The sequence below is a fragment of the Ambystoma mexicanum genome, chromosome 6q, assembly GCF_040938575.1.
Source record: "Ambystoma mexicanum isolate Mex_15411 chromosome 6q, UKY_AmexF1_1, whole genome shotgun sequence".
NCBI lineage: Eukaryota > Metazoa > Chordata > Amphibia > Caudata > Ambystomatidae > Ambystoma > Ambystoma mexicanum.
Window position 1 is genome coordinate 1,139,577,558 of NC_090937.1, and position 17,651 is coordinate 1,139,595,208.

Sequence of the window (17,651 nt, forward strand, 5' to 3'; positions counted from 1 at the left end):
TCAGTGAAACACTCCTCTACCCATGGTAAAGGGGACAAATAGCAGAAAGAGTCTTCAGAGATGACATCTGCACCCCAGGTCCAGAAGGACAAATGTATGTCCTCAGATAAGGATAAATCTAAGACCCCTGACCCTGTCACGAAGCCTAAAGTTATCCCTCCCACTCTACAGGATATGGGAATAGGAGAGGAGCCTCAGCAGGAGGTTCCAGTTCCAGGGAATGGAGCTCTGATGACATCGACAGGGTGATGAGAAGAATGTCTTCCTTAGCTAATTTCTATGAAAAGAATCCTGATTATTTGCTGAGCTATCAGAGTACCTCTGACAACTCTACTCCTTCAGGATCCAAACAACCTCAGCCTCCTGGTAAAAGACAGCGTAATGAAACTCCAGCTCAGGGCCTCATTTCAGACCCATTCTCTGTTCAACCATACCACCAGTATGCTGAAGACCCAGACATACAAATGCTGGACGACCAAGAGGTGTCGATTATTATGGAGACGACAAGGACCAGGATGAGGAGGAGGAAGACTAGGCAGAGGTCTATAAACTAGACTCAACTGTTAACAAAGAACCACCGGTCGTCACTAACTCACCTGTGGCTAATCAGCCTCTACTGAATGAGGTTTTAGCTAGAGCTGCAGAGCACTTCACATAGACACTCAAGGGGCTCAAGAAGAGAGGGCCTTTGCAGAAGAAATCATGGGGGATAAAAAAAACAATTGCCCAAGCCATACCAATTCTGAAGTCCATCCAACGCAGAATTGACCCTTCCCTCCTCACCCCTAATCTCACTAGGGCTGTGAACCCCAGAATTGAAAAACTGTTCAGGGCTGCCCAGTCAGACCCACTTTATATAAGGGGCCAACTTAAGCCTGACTCGTTGGTAGTCACTACCACCAGGAAAAGAGCAGGGACACCTCTATCATTGGAAGTAGAGTAAGAGGATATATGGGCTAGGAAGAAAATTGGCCTCCACTTCCGCTTACCAGCCAAATATTGCCAATACCACCACTCTGCTGGCAAGCTATAATTGCCACCAGTGGGAGCAGGTAGCTGCCCTCATCGCCTCTGCACCTGAGCCACTAAAGGGCCAGTTAGCCCAGATTGCGTTGGAGGGTAGATCGGTGTCCGGGTGCATTCTAAAGGCGACCTTTGACGCCGCAGATAATGCAAGCCGGCTCATCGCAGAGAGCACTTTCATCAAGAGACACGCTTGGCTCAGACAGTCAGGGTTGAAACCCGAGACCCAGGCTACTCTTATCGACATGCCGGTGGAACCGAATGTCTTGTTTGGCAAAGCAGTAGAGGAGGCTCTCAAAACTGCCAAGGATGAATACGATACCCTAAAGTCCCTGGGACAATTGACTAACAAACCCACAAACCAAAGAGGGAATAATAATAATTTTCGTTGCTCACGCGGACAAAATTCCCAGAGGAGTTCCAATTACTCACAGGGGCAGGGTACATCATGGGGTAGCAAGCAACAAGGTACCCAAAGTTACGGTAGAGGTAACAAGAGAGGCCACGGTAGAGGGAGAGGCAGCTCAGGCAGAGGCGGTACACCTCCCAGCAAACTGTGACACTCCGCTCAGGGCCCGTTTCCACGCATCCCCAGTAGGGGGGTGCATTTTCAACTTCACCCAAGCATGGGAAGGGATCACCTCAGACAGATGGGTGCTGTCCACAGTGTCCCCAGGACAGCATCGAACTGCTGGAGCGCCCCCGCAACCACCCTCCAAGACAAAAAATACACTCCGTGAACCACCAAAAGATCCTCCTCCAGCAAATCGTCAATCTTCTCGCAAAGGACGCGATAGAACTCATCCCGGGCAACCAGGTAAACAAGGGTATTTATTCAACTTACATCCTTGTGCCAAAAAAAGATTTGACAATGCGCCCAGTATTAGACTTACGCCCTGCAAACAAGTATGTCAAGCCCCAAAAATTTTGCATGACTACGCTCCAAGAGGTAATCCCCCTCCTAAAAAAGGGAGATTACATGGCAACATTGGACATGAAAGATGCCTATTTTCATATTTCCATGTTCCCAGCGCACAGAAGATTCTTGCGCTTCAAGGTGGACAGTCAGCACTACCAGTTCAAGGTGCTGCCCTTCGGTATAGCCTCGGATCCAAGGGTATTCACCAAGATACTGGCGGTGGTGGCGGCACACCTATGCAGGGAGGCAATCCCAGTGTACCCTTACCTGGACGACTGGCTCATCACGGGGGAAACCCCAGTAATTTGCAGTTCCAACATACAAAGAACGATCGACCTCCTCTTCAAATTAGGGTTCTCAATCAACGAGAAAAAATCGAGCCTGGTGCCAAGCACCTCCAAACAGTTCCTAGAACCTGTCCTAAACACAGAAGAGGGGTTGGCCTTTCCATCAGAGGAAAGAATTCAGAATCTACTACTGCAAATTCCTCAATATCAGCCCGGTCGCCAAATAAGGGTGCGCAAAGAAATGTGTTTGCTAGGCATGATGGTGTCATGTATTTACCTGGTTCCACACGCGTGCCTGCGCATGCGACCCATGCAGGAATGGTTGGCGAAACAGTGGTCTCAGGCAAGTGGCCAGTGGGACGATCTAGTGGTCGTTTCGTCAACACTAGTACAGAGTCTTCACTGGTGGACAAGAGAGAACCTGTCAAAGGGGAAACCCTTTGACGACCCGGAGATACAGGCCGTAGTCACTACAGATGCGTCTGTCGGGGTGGGGAGCACACCTCCTTCACCACACAGCTCAGGGACTCTGGTCCCACACAGTGGCCAAGAATCACATAATTTCATGATGCATAGCCCCGGGCATCTAGACAACGTCCATCAGCCCCGGGAGCAGGCATCATGTTGCCTTGAGAAAACCCAGCAACCCCATAGGCGCCAGGCTCAGAAGTGCACACTTACCTGATGCAGACCATGCTGCAAGAAGATCCAAGCCCATGTGAGGCCTGGAAGGGACTACTTTACCTTAGGGACTATTTTGTTACTCGGTGTGGTCGGGGAGGAATACCTACCTGGGACTACTTTGAAGGCTATTTAAACCACGCCCGAAGAGCAGCACACGCTTCGAATTATTCTGCATCCAGCAGCTTAACGTTCACCGTGCCAGCAGCAGCATCCAGCCTTCTGCCACGCCCGCCTCGAACCTGGAGCATCTAGAAAGAAGGAAAGAAGCAAAGGTTAGAACAAGAGTATTACCTGATTTCTTACCTGATTCCGGATTCATCGCATCTTCAAACCAGAGGAAAGACTTTGTTCTAAAAGCGTCGCATCGCCAGCAGCAGCGCCGTGACATACTCTCCGTTCCACGCAGCATCTCTTCGATCCGGCTCTGTCTCCATCTTTACATTGCCGAATCCCGGCACCTAAGGGGGACAAGAAACAACAAGGTGAGCAGAGAGAACAGACAGACACAATCTCTTTAGCCGCCATATGCTTACCTGATTTTACCGCCAGAGGTATAATTCATCAGCACGCCACATCTTCTTATGCCGCACCTGTAAGATGAGGAGAAAGCAGCAAGTTTAATCCTTGGCATTTTTTACCGGACAGTGTTGGGTAACACAGACTTTTACCGGAGCGCTTTCAGCTGTCAATCTTCTTATCAAAGCTGCAAGATAAAAGAGGAATTGGACAGGAGTGAACTGCAGACATTTTTGATCTCTTACGAACTACATACTTATGGCTCTTCGCCAGGACCTTTTGGAGTCAGGATTCGTCTACAACTCTTCCAATATCCTCAGGCCAGTGAAGTAACTGGTCATCAACGCGCCCCTGCAAGCTTCGCTGGATGGAGGGCTCATCCTTCAAGAATATAAGGTGAGATTGCTGAGAGGGCTCTTCAGAGGTGATTAGTGGGGAGGACAAGGGGGGGTGCTATCACTTGAATCCACAAGTGGCTAAATCCATCTCTCCACTTGCAGGAGAATATTTTTTTTTATTTTATTCGTATACGTTCAAAATTGAACTTTACAAAGAAGAAGTTGCGAGAAGAAAAAAGAAACAAAATCGCGGCGACTACTCAGGGTGGGAGCATCGCGATGTTAACATTTTCATGGTATGTTCCATGATTTTTGTCGTTGCTAGGAACCATGATATACGGTCTCCTCCAATCAGTCTTGGCCACCAGGTTTCTTCGTCCCACCCTCTATCATCGCCGATTAAATGTTTGCAGTAAGCGGCTCTCAGCGTTACGGTTTTCGGACAGACCATCAACAGGTGTCTAATCGATTCAGTCTTGGATTCGCACAGGCGGCATGTGCTTGAGTCCGCTAAACCTCTGATGTTCCTGATTTCGTTGGTTTCTAGTAGATTCAGTCTGATGCTTAGGAGCGCTTTTCGGGCCCCCCTGCTGGGAAATCTTTGCAGATATTTCATTGGTTCATTGAGTTTGTTGAACAGTGGAGGGAGGTGAAAAAAGAGTTTGTTTTTGGATGCTGCTTCTTGAGTTTGGATCCAGTCTAGATGTTTCAGTTTCTGGTAGACTCTTGTGGGGTTGGTGGTGAGGTCAAGATCCGAACACTCCACCGATTCAAGCTGGGCCCTGTTGGACTCTCTCCAGGCTGTCAACATCTTCACCTTGCCAGAGTGGACTTCTTTGTTGAGGAGGCCGTAAATATGGTCACGGTCATCCATTATGCATTTCCTGTAAAGCCTGAAGGCATTGATGTTTACCGTTGCCTTTAGTGACAGAAGACTCAGCTCACGACGAATTGCAACAATAGATGTGGATTTAGGAAGGCCAAGGACCAACTTCCAAAACAGGCTTTCTAGGTTCTGCCAGGTTTTTGCTGGAATCGATGGCATGGCTTCCGCCCTATAGGTGATGGACGGCACAACTTTTTTTTTGTAGAATTCAAGCACTGGAATACAGGAGAATTTTCCAAATTTAGTGTCAATTGCTTTTCCTTGTGCGGCCAGCTTCTTAGTTTAGTTTTGTTTTGTAGGGCGGCCTGCATGGAAATCTCAAATTTTGAGCTGTCAATAGAGACACCCACATATGTATATTCGGTGACCCTCTCAATCTCATTTTCCTCAAGGCGCCATGTGAATTTGTCGTTGTTTTTTTTTTGTGCCCGGCAGCCATTATCAAGATTTTAGTTTTTTCTTTGTTTATTCTTAGGTTGTTTTCCTTCATGTAGGGAAGGAGATTTGAAAGCTGCCTTTGGAGACCAATCTGTGTCTGAATCAGTAGAATTAGATCGTCGGCGTACAAAAGATGACTTACTTTGACGTCTGCGACTTGTGGTGGGAAGGTGCGGGCCAGGACTTCTGATGCCTCAAGGTCGCCGATGTATGCCAAGAACAGCGCTGGGGCCATGGGGCAGCCTTGTTTTACGCCCCGTTCTGACGCGATTTCCCCTGACTGGTCCCCCCTTTGAGACAATCGGATCCTGAAGGTAGTGTTCGAATGTAAGGCTTTAATGGGCTGCATGATCTCCTGAGGACAGTTCCACGCTTCTAGTTTTTGCCATAGTCGATTCCGATCCACTAGATCGAAAGCCTGGGAGAGGTCGATGAAAGCAACAAAAATTCGAGATTTTCCTTCCCAAACCTTACTTTTTAGGGTGCTGATGGTTAGAATATTTGCCGCCGTGCCCATCTTCTTAACGCCAGTTTGGAATTTATCGTTGCACGGGGCCAACTCTGCCCAGGCTTGGAATCGTTTCAGGAGCTGGCTCCCATACACTTTTCCAATACAATCCAAGAGTGCAATGGGGCGGTAGTTTTTTGGATCTGTGATGTCGCCTTTCTTGTAAATCGGGACAATGATGGATTTGGTCCACGAAGGCGGCAGGGATTTCTGTGCCGCACATTTTGCGAAAATCTCTGCGATAATCGCTGCCCATTCTACTGGATTTGCTTTCAAGTCTATGTTGGAGATGCCGTTGGGGCCTGCTGCTCTCGAGATCTTCAATTTTTTTATGAGCGCTCCGATTTCGGCTTGATCGTTCAATTTTAGACAGTCCGAGACCGGCTGATTATTGCCCTATGGGGCATCTGTGGCAGGGACGCTTGTTTCCGGTGCTTGGAAGACTGTGGAAAAGTGGGCGATCCCTTTTTGCTCGGCTATGGCATTGATGGTTGAATTGTTAGGTGAAAGAGACGATGATTTTAGCAATAGCCAAAGTCTTTTGCTTTGTTTCCGCAAATGGCCTTTAGCATGCGTTCCGCTTCCTGCTGGTAGAGTTGATGGCGGTGGCTTTTGACCCAATTTTTGTAGGTTACTATTGCCAGCCTTAGTTGGTCTTTATTTTGAGGGAGACTTCCCAGCTGTCTCTTCAGCCTGCGGAGCTCTCGTCTTTTCACTACCAGAGTAGCGTCATAGGAGTGTCTTGGTTGCGTGAACGAGGAAGGCCGCTGTTTAGATTTTGCCCTGTGTTGTACCAGTAGAGGGACGTAGTCCAAGATTTCTTTTTTTTCTGTGCTCCCCTCACGAACATACTTGGCACGCAAGGAAGTAACTGCTTGCGCTGTCAAGTTCAGTCTGTTTCCTCTGTGATTTGATTCTACTGCCCAAGTGTACGGCGTAGGCTGTGTAAAATGGTTGACCAATAACATCGTCGGCTGGTTATGGTCACTGGCTGTGTTGCGTACTTCAAATGAGTTCACCTTTCCCAAGTGTTGTCTTGAAATATAAATGTGGTCAATAGTGGCGTTGAGGGTGTCTTGTTCCCAGGTTGGTAGACGATGGGTGTTTGGGAATACATCGTTCAAGTTTTCCAGGTTTCTTGAGGACATTAAGGCCGACCAGAGGTGCCCTCTTTTCCCCGCTGGCGTGGAGGTTGAAGGTTTGTTCGACTTTGAGGAGGCCCTCACAGCATTTGATGTTTAGGTCCCCGCAGATTATGATAGCGGGGCCCTGGTACGTTGCTTGAATTTCATCCACCAGGTTTTCCGTCATCTTAATGTAGGACTGAGGGTTTATGGCTGCAGGGTTCCAGTATGTGTTGACAATTGCTATTTGCGAAGGACTGGAGTTGATGTTGTCAGCCCAATCAAATACGACTGCCAAGATCGAAAGGTTTGTTAGAACTGTGGCCTTGTGTTTTAGGCCTATTCCCTGCCGGTATGCCGTAAGGAGACCCGAGGTCGGGCGACCCAAAAGCCCTTTGTTGGCTGGGGCCAGGATGATGTCATACCCGTCCATGGCAGGTGTTTGTACCAACCACGTCTCTTGTAGACAGATAATGTCAAAAGATGCTAAGTTCGCATCACTCGTCGTAAGGTGTAGGTGGCCACAGGTATTCCATGAACAGATATGGAGAGGCGTAAGATGTCCGTCGACTGTTGAACGTTCCAAGAGCCCTTCCAGCCGACATGCGGATTGCTATTTGTTCGATTGGGATAGCACCTTGGGAAGCCAAGCCCACAACCCCTGTAGTTTGTCTCTTGGATTAGAATTTGAGGCTGCAGCTTGTTTTGAGACTCTCGGACATGTCCTGTTTCTCTGTGGTGAATGCTGTGTCATATCCCCTTTAGGCGATTTGGGCTTGCTCCTAGGAGATCTTATTTTTTGGCAATGAAAGGTTTTGGTCAGCTTGAGTGGGGCTGGTTCATCTCGGGGGTAAGACGGGGAGGTCCTTGATTCCTTGAGTTCGAGTTAGACCCCGATCATCCGTGTCCCGAGCTTCTTTTGCTTTCTTGTCCCTTCTCGTTTCCGTTGGTTTTCTCCCGACAGGCCGAGGTTTTCTTGAGATGGCCCGGGCCCCTTGGATATACAGTTGATCTTTGAGTGTTGATAATGTATCTAAGAGCGGCTAGGTCCTCTTTCGCTAGCCCTATTTCCTTTTTCACACTCTTTGAAACGGTGTAAATATTCACTTTAGCTCTGTCGTGCGCATGGTAGGGATCCACTATCTTTAGGTCTGAGGATTTTATTTTACGGACGCTTGGGATCAGGCTGAATGGTGTGAGTATCCCTCTTCTGTTCAGGATGATATCGTCCTCATTGTCTTTGTGTTGTTCCAACTTAATTGGAGACTCACCGTCCTTGAAGAATAGTGGGTCGACGAGCGCGCCCCCCTTTGATCTTTTAGTTTGGGTACTGAGGGGTGATGCCCTCCCTTCTTTATGGGGCGTTCTGACTGCGGCCCCCCAGAGGCATAGTGGCCCGATTTGTCGCTAGAGGCCGGTTTATTTCGGCCCGACAAATCCCTAGATCTGGAGCGAGCAAACACCACTCTGGAGCCTTGAGGGCTATGGGGGGGGCGTGTACTCCGACAAGAAAGATTGTTCCTGCGCTCCTCCAAGGTAGTGAATTTGTACTCTGTGTCCGTTTCACTTCAGTCTTCAGTAGTTGAGGGCTTCTGTCGATTTCCCTGCACCCCAAATATGGCCGGGTGGGGCGGCTCCTGCGGGGATGTCCCCCCCCCCCTTACCCGGCAATGCTGACTGAGAGTCATCAAGGTGTTGAGAGATTTCCATCAGATCTTTTTCCGCCAGGAAGTCTTCTGTGGAACATGGCGAGGAAACATTTCCTTTTCGCTTTCCTTTTGGCGACGCCACCATTTGTCTATGATTTCCTGCTTTCGTCGAACTTTTATCAACACAAAAAACCTGTTGCTTTACTGGTACGGTTTTTTGATTTAAAGGTTTTCCTTCCTGGACCGCTTTTTCTGGTCTTACTGTTGTAAAAAGAGGATAGGTACCTTCCTCTACCCTCACAGGTGGTATTCGAAGCTGATCGGCTTGTCGGGATTCATCCGTTATAACAATTACCTCCTTGTTGGGCGAAAACCGAGGAGTAGAACCCACCTGCTGGTGGGGGGCTGTGCTGGGAGGTAAGAGTCGCTGTTGTGACGGCACGTTTATTGTCCCCACTGATTGGGCCTGATGTAAAGCAGGGAGCGGCATGTGTATGCCTGCAGTCCATGTTCAGCTTGAGGGCTTTTAGTTGGCCATCTAGCGCATTAATGTAGCCTTCCAGGAAAGTCAATTTGGTCAGCATGGAGGCTTGGATTGAGGTGTGATCCTTTAAGTTTTCGTTAATGCCTTCATGCAGTTTAGTGAAAGGGTTTAGGGCGATTGTGACTGCTGACATTATAGATAGGCGGTCCCTTTTGTTTTGTCCTGAGGAGTCCAATGGAGAGCCCGGTAACTGGGGGCGCTGTTTGGAAGCCGGTGTAGAAGCGAGACTTTCATTTAGGAGACGTCTCACTACAGGCGTAGCGTGTGGATCTACAGGACCACCGCTGATCCGGTCCGGGGGGCATAATTCGGGGAGATGGACAGGTGGCACCCCTTCTTGCCTTGGGCAGGCCAACTGGCCATTGATGAGCACTTGGCTGCGTTGTACTTGACTTTGAATGTCTGGTGATTGCTCTGTTTGGCCACCGGTCCCCCTTTGAGCTTGATGCGCCGTGTGTTCAGCTATCTGCGGCCCGGCCATTGCTGAAGGGGCCAGGTCGACCAAGATTTTCGGCATGTTTGAAGTTGGTGGCCCTTTCTTGTTTGTCCGCGGACTTGATAGTTTTGCGGTTGCAGGGATTCCCAAAGAAGCCGCCTTTCCCAAGACCGGAGACTCTATAGAAGGGGTTGAGAATTCTAGGCCCTTTTCTGAGGTGGACACTGACACTTATCGAGGGCGAAGGACTGGGGCTTCTGGCTCTGGAGGCGGCACCCGTTAGGGCGTACTCGAGGGCGAAGTGCCCGTTTCCTGGTCTTGTAATTGAGGTCGTACCACAGGAACCGTGTCAATTTTCCTTTGTTTATCCGGAGGTTGGCAGATTTTAATCGCTTCCAGAATGTCTTCGTCGGTGAGCTCCTTTTTCCTGGATTCAGGATCTGGGGCAAAAGCATGAAAGAAGTCTGTTACAAGGCTTGCCACTGAGGTTTTTATTGATTCCGAGTTCCAAGGTTTCTTTGCTGTTTGACTGCATGTTTTGCTTTTTGCCACTTGGAGATTCATGGACAGTTTTTTGGTTTTTCTTTTTTGAGGCTCTTTTCTGATGCAAAGTCTAGTTTTCCTCCCAGTTGGTGACCCCCCCTCCTTCCTAGCGCGTTTTTTGATATTTTGCGCTCCCACTTCGGGTGCTGGTGATGGATTGAGGTGTTCTGGGATGTTCGTGGGTTGGACCATCACGTCGATCTCTGGGACCCCACTCTCCACCTGGGGCCGTGGGGGGGAATACAGTCTTGACTTGGAGGAATTATTGCGGGTGGGTTAAGGTGAACTTGGGCCTTGATTTGCCATCTATGTTTATTGCTAGGAGAGATTTGCTTTTCGACTGCTCCGTTTATTTTTGTTGTATCCTTCTCCCTCCTTGCGAGTCCTTGATCCAGGCACTCCTGGGGGTTTACAGCCGGTGCAGCCTCCGTGTGGGGGGGCATGTCTAAACTTGCTCCTTGAGTTTCCATACATGTTGGGGCCGTCACCGGAGGCGGGCGAGCAGGTCTTCGCTCCTCCCCCTGAATGACCCGCGGCTGTTTCACGTTGTTCCCCGCCATTTCCGTGGCCGCCTCCACCGAGTTCAGAAGGCTCCTGCCGGGCTCCTTTCCCGGAGTAGGGTGCCGCTGCTGGAGTTCCTGCCGAACGTTTGCAGTCCCCCCCCCCCCGCTCACGAGACGCGGTCCTCCCTACGGAGGCCACCGGGTCCCGGAGCTGTTGAGGGGGAGTCTGCGATTGTAGTGATGCCGGTGGGCGCACTGGATGTTCCGGCGTTTGTGTCCTCGACACGGAGACAGGTATGTCCAATGAAGCTCCCTCCATTTCTGTCGATGTTTGTTGCCTTAGGCTATTTTCCTTTTTGGCGCCTTCCACCGTGGGTTGATCCGGTGGATCCGCCTGCCTAAAGCAGGCGTGGGAAGTTGGTAAAGATAGCAGTTTATTTTGTTTATGAGGCTGTATTGAACCTGACGGGGGCTGACTTAGCACACCGCTGTTTGAGTTGGTTTTTGAGACGTTTCGTGGGAACGCACTTCTAAGCAGGCGACCCTCCTCCGCTTCCCTGGAGTCATGCTCAAGGACCTGGTTTTGCACAGAGTCTGGCGTCTGCGCCATTGCAGCCATGCACAGACTGCCAAAGACTGCACACTCGCAGCCACACACCGCGGCCCGCTCCGCGGCCTGGAGTGAGTCTTGTAGAACCACAGCAGTGGTAGCACCTCCCAGGAACAGTTGAAAGAGAAGAGTGACTGCCAAAGACTGCACACTCGCAGCCAATATTTCTACGGGTCAAGCTGACAAGATTAGGAGGGCAGATCCAGTCAGTCATCGCTGCACTACGCATCACGTGGGTGGAGGCAGCAGTCCGGGTCCGACCGACGCCCCTGTGGGAGCCAGGTGAGCGAAACACATAAATCTGCTAGAGCTTCTGGCAATCTTCAGAGCGCTTCGAGCGTTCAAACCCCACCTGTTCAACCTGTCAGTGCAGATCTTAACAGACAGCACGACAGCTATGTTTTACATAAACAAACAGGGAGGGACTTGTTCGCCAAAACTGTCCAAGCTTGCCCAGAAAACTTGGAAATTGTCAGGTTTTCACATTTTGTACCTCACATTGGCAAGGTTCCTTGGAGAATAGGGTGGTTCAAATACTATTTCGGGAAAGTTAGAAAGGGAGGTTGTTGAAGTACTAAATGAATCCTGTTTACAGAGGAACACATTTCCTTTTTTAGTTTGTTCATATTCCCTTAACTCACTTTCATTTAGAAAGATGGAACACTCCCAAGCCAAGATGGTGGAACACTTTCCCAGCAGTGATTGGTTTATTTTACTGCAGGCAGCATTGTGTTGTCATTTAGAATGTTCCTGACAATTCTAAACTGCCTTTCATTAATGTTTTCATCTGGTTAGGTCATACAATTTATAGCTCCAGTAAATTAAAGTTATAGTTAAAATTTTACAAGTATAGAATCTTTTGTTGTTTGTTAAATCTAATTTTTAAAGCAAAGATTCAAGAAAGATGTTCAAGAAATCTAACGTTGAAGATTTTCCACTAGAACCAGTTTGCTGAGCAGCAGAATCGTTTACAGAAGATCTAAACTAAGCTAAGTGTATTTTTTGTTTAAAAGGAAGAAAACTCTAAGACTTTTAATCTGAAGACGATTGTAGACTTTTTAATGCAGCGTACATTTTATGTAAGGAAAAGACTATTTGTTAAATATACAAGAAAATTAGGCTTCTTTTTGTTGTAAAAAGGTTTTTTGGCATTAACTAGGCGCGCGGATCAATTTCGCCGCGTTACTAATTTTAATTCTTGTTTTCTAACCCTCTAGCTAATCTTTGAATGTTTAAGTTTTGAGTGTATTTTTTATAAGCGCGGTTAGAACAAAGGACCTTACGACGTAGCGATAGCGTCGCGGCCATCTTGGATTTATTTTGAAAGCGTCACGTATTGTTACGGACTGCATTTCTTCAAAGACATTCGTCGGAAGATAACGCTTCGGATTACAAAGCGTTTCAGTTTGCAATTTTCGAGTGAGCGTCATCTAATGTTAATTATTTTTCAAGAGAAATATTTTTTGAGGAAGTTTTCAAGTTAAGAATTCTTGCAGTAGTGGATATTCCAGCTGAACATAAGAGACATCAGATATAGAAGGTATTTGACATATATTTATATATATTTAGTGGAATAAAATAAACCGAAGCAAGATACACATTAGCTACAGTAATAACTACATTGTTGGGTATCATTTATTTTTAAAATCACAGTTTTAGAAAAAGAAAGAAGATAGACATATTGAAGAGAAGTTCGTAGAGAGCATCTAAAGTAGGAGCAGCATTCTCTCTGAAGCAGCCTAAGAGCAAATCTATCTTAGGCAACAGGTAATTAGAAAAATATTAAATTGAGAGAGAGATAGTCAGAAAGAAAGTTTATATTATTTATTTAAGGTTGTATTTTCCTTTTAGGAACTCAACTGATTAAAAACCATCCAGAGAAGACAAACTGGAGTACCAATCTGAAGTACCTGCAGTGGGAGTTCTTGTCTTTTGTTATTTTCTCCATTCCCCTTTCCCCTTGGGTTTGCCTGGCCAATAGTTAAATAGAATAAGGATTGTTGAGCAGGCAGGCTTTGGGGGTTTGGTGGGCCAGCTTCACTCCTGCAGGATCCAACTGCTTCAGTTCCTGACAGAAATGGGCACTCAGAGGAACATTTACCTGTCATCTCAACATGTTCCAGGGTATCTCAATTCACTAGCGGACGCCTTGAGCAGAGATCCCCTCCCAGAAGAACACGAATGGTGTCTACACGAAGAAGTCGTAAGAGACCTCTTCTTACAGTGGGGTTTCCCCACTATAGACCTATTCGCCACAAGCAAAAACAGACAATGCCAGAATTTGCATCCAGGTTCCCCCAGCCAAGCTCCAAGGGGAACGCCCTGTGGATGAACTGGTCATGGATGTTTGCCTACGCTTTTCCACCCACTCCTCTTATGAGGAAGTTGGTTTACAAGATGCACAGGGAACTGATGACGCTCCTCCTAGTTGCTCCCATGTGGGCGAGACAACCATGGTCCCCACACCTGTGCAGACTGGCAGTGTGCGGACCCATCAAACTCCTGTGCTGGCACAACCTACTATCCCATCACCAAGGACAAACAGTGCATCCTCAACCCAGCTCGATTAACTTGGCAGCATGGCTCCTGAAGTCATAGAGTTTGGCCAACTCAATCTACCACAGAGATGCATGGATATCCTAAAGGAATCTAGGAAACCAAACACAAGACACTGTTACTTTGATAAATTGAAGAGATTCTTTATTTGGTGACAGAATAAACAGATCAACCCAGTTGATTGTACTCCTTCCAATATTGTCACCTACATGCTCCACCTGCTGGACGCAGGGTTGGTATTCAATTCACTCAAGGTACACTTGGTAGTGTTATCAGCCTACACCACTTCCCAAAAGAAGGTGCCGTGGTGGAAAGTACCAGTGGTTAAAGCATTCATGGAAGGGGTTAAGAGACTACACCCTCCCATTTCTAACCCACCACCATGATGGGACCTTAATGTGGTGCTTGCTAAACTCATAGGCCCCCCCATTTGAACCCATGCATAAAGCTAGTCTCAAACACCTGACCTATAAGACTGCCTTCTTAGTAGCCATTGCATCCATAAAGAGGGTCAGTGAAATTCAGACTCTGTCAGTGCAGAATCCTTTCTTTACTGTTCATAAGAACACACCCTAGGTTCTCACCTAAGTTCATTTCAAAATTCCACGTTAACCAGTCAATTGAGCTACCAGCCTTCTTCCAAGAATCCAACAGCTCTGCTGAGGTGAAACTACTCACTCTAGATGTGCGAAGAGCGGTCCTCTACTATGTAGACAAGACCAGACCGCTAAGAAAGACAGACCAACTGTTCGTCTCCGTAGCTACAGGCAGAGAAGGAGATTGCGTCTCTAAAGGTGCCATCTCGAAATGGATAGTCAAATGTATCCAGCTGTGTTACTCCCTTTCTGAAAAAACTCTGACCTTTACGCCAAGAGCCCACTCTACTAGAGGCACTGGGGCCACTCTGGCTTTCATTGCAAATGTACCCCTTGACACCATTTGCAAAGCAGCTACATGGAGCTCTATTCACACTTTTACTCCGCACTACTGCATTGACACTCATTCCAAGACAGATACTGAAGTTGGACAAGCAGTTCTAAGACATCTGTTCGCTCATGACCCTTCTCACACCGCACCTCCTTCTTCTAACACTGCTTGCTAATCTATGCACAGCACGTGATCTAAGCAGATTCTTCAAGCCTCAGAAGGGATACATTACTCACCGTAATCGTATTTCTGATGCTTGTATCTGCTTAGACCCATATGCGCGCACCCTTCCTCCCCTCTGAGAGAAGGCGCATGGATGCTTGTAGTCTTATCTATCTAGCTATCTATCTGCTTGGATAATCTGTACTCGCGCTACTCCTCATGCTACCTCATGTCTCCGCAGCTTCCACTAGATGTCGGCCTATGCACAGCATGTGAATCTAAGCAGATACAAGCATCAGAAATACGATTACGGTGATATATATATGAACAATAAAAAGTTCTAATTTTGACACGGTTCATGAATCTGTGTTGGTACCCCTTTGTTAAAAGTCAGTAGCCATGTAACTGTACCATTAATTCCTTTACACTGTAAAAACACAGTCAAAAACACCTTACATGCTGAAAGAAAAATGTCTCCTTTTTTTTTTATTGGCAGCCAAAAAGGTATCTGGGCTATGCTCCAAACCTTTCCCCTCCCCCACCTTTTAAACCCCAGACCCGCACCAGGAATGCAGGGAATGGGCAAAGAATGTCCTTGTATGTTGGGGTGGGGGAGGTGTGTCTGAACTGTGTAGCTGCATACCAGAGATTGTTCCTTTTGAAAATAGTATGTCCATGTATAGCTGAGAAGGTATCCACTATGTACGGACATACATCTATGTATGGCAGATCTTTAATCTAAAATAAGATCCTCTCAAATCTAGCAAGTTATTTTCTGCTAAGAAAACTAGCACTTTCTAATTTGTGTCTAGCCACTATGGAATCAAAAAAAGTGATGGGTGGAAGGTTTTGAATTAATCTGAACCACTGGCATTGCTCTGTGCAACCTTCCACACCACCGTTTTTTAGCCCATCTGCGCCATTGCAAAAGGGGTCCAGCCATATGAAAATCAGCCGGGTACTGCCAGTAATGGGTGCAGCTCTGCCCGAATTGCTAGGCCAGGTCCCCTCTGCACGGAAACGCAAGCAATCCCAGACATGTTTCGGCTTTTTTGGGCCTCCTTAGTGAGGTGCAGCTTGGTTCCCTATGGCGCAGCGAGCAAGGGACCCACGTCTTGCATACCCAGGACAATAAGTTAGGCCCACCATTGCTTAACTAAAGTGGTGACATGACATTCTCAAAGTGACTTGTTTGTTTATTTGATTATTTCTTTCAGATTTCTGCTAAACTTGGAACAAATGTTGAACTTGTTCTCCAGGAAGTGATTGCAAAAATCCCTCCGTAAGTACATTCAATCAATACATTTTACCTGACTCAGTTTAAATTCAATGTCATCCTAGCTGCTTCTAGGGCTCTTGTGATAGTTTACCAAGTAGTATAAGAAGCACAATAGTATGCTCAATCTGTTGCCCGATTATGTTGGCCTTAGTTGAGTGGTAAACTGATATATGTCTGCAAGTGGACGAGGGTAGCAGGCTTAGAAGTGACTACTCCACTGACCAGTCTGGCTTGCACTCCTTGCCTGAAACCTGTGTCCCATCATACGTCAAAAGAGCGCGAGTGGTTGCAGGATGCTGTAATATGGATGGATATGGACATATGGGGGGAGATGTGGCGGGCGGCTGGATGGCTCCTGAGACTCCCTGTTACAGAAAGTGTTTTCTTTTTACTACTTCCCCTAGATTGATTTCAATGTAAGCCCCCTGCATAGCGGTCTATGTTTTGGTATCCTGGCAGCTTTTAGATCTTCACTCAACTGCTCAACACATTTGTTTTGATGACTGGTCAGTCCCTAAGACTGTGCAGGGTGAGTTGTTCTCGCATTTGTATTTTCCAGTGTTTTCACTTTGTAAAATACACCACCTTAAATGGAGGGTCTCCCTTTTTATTTTTGTCTGGTAACATTTTCTCTGCCTTTGTGATATGCCTAGGACAGGCTGGAGGCAATGAACTGTGTTTTACAAATGTTTCTGATGCGCTACCATGCACAATCTTTTCTTTTTTTTATTACAATAATGCCATTGTAAGTACCATGTACTCGTAATTGATGCGCTTTGTGTTTTAAGACCGGTCTTTTGGCCATCTTACTTTTGGGCCATCTTGCCACCCGCATAGCCAATATCCTCAAAATAAGGGCATGCAAATTCTCTGGATATCCAGTCTTGGACTCTTGGTCAGTGCTTTGTGTCACTCGAACTGGTTGAAACTGGGAATGGGGCTGCCTGGAGACACGGCTCCCTCCCCACATTGATAGTAATTCCTGAGGGGACCCTGCTTAAACGCCATTCATGGCTCCGGGATTCCGTGTTTAAACCCGAACCTCAAGCAACACTAATCAACATGCCCATTGAAGAATCTGTCCTGTTTGGAAAAGCAGTTGAAGATCAGCTTGAGACAACAAAAAAGCAGCACAAGACTTTAAAAATATTGTGCCAAATCACAACTAAGCCTTATGTCCAGCAGGGCACCTTCTGTATACAGCATGCTTTTTGCAGCCAAGGCCTTACAAGATCCAATCAATCTGGATTTGGAACATCTGCCTCTTCTTACTACAGTCCCCAGGGACAATCACCTTCTTAACAATCAAACCAAATAAGAGGATTTTGTAGAGGCAAAAGGAGGGGCAGAGTTGCAGCCTCTAGAGGCTCATCTGCCCCAACCAACAGATTACGATCCAATTTGCATACCCTCCCATGCATCCCCGGTAGAGGGTTGCGTATCATCATTCACCCACACATTGGAGCGGATAACGTCAGATCAATGGGTCTTCTCAACCGCGACAAAAAGTTATTCAATCGAATTTCGCCAAACCCTGCGCTACCATCCTTCTCGTACAAGAAGACTGTAAACAGAAAATTGCCTAATTCTAGAGGAGATTTTAACTTTACTGGAAAAAGGGGCAATATAGTTGGTACCACCGTTCGAGGAAAATCAAGATATTTATTCAGTGTACTTCCTTGTTCCAAAGAAAGATATGACAATGCGACCAGTTCTAGA

The 17,651-nt window shown here is 47.1% G+C and overlaps 1 protein-coding gene across 3 annotated transcripts in view; it reads left to right on the forward strand.

Annotated features, from left to right (window-relative positions):
• GUF1 (GTP binding elongation factor GUF1) overlaps positions 1–17,651 on the forward strand; it is a 719,613-nt gene that overhangs the window by 303,377 nt on the left and 398,585 nt on the right. For all 3 annotated transcript variants that reach the window (XM_069631727.1, XM_069631729.1, XM_069631728.1), the window contains one exon: positions 15,871–15,935. In XM_069631727.1, the coding sequence (XP_069487828.1) occupies positions 15,871–15,935 (65 nt within the window). The remainder of the gene's footprint in view (positions 1–15,870; positions 15,936–17,651) is intronic.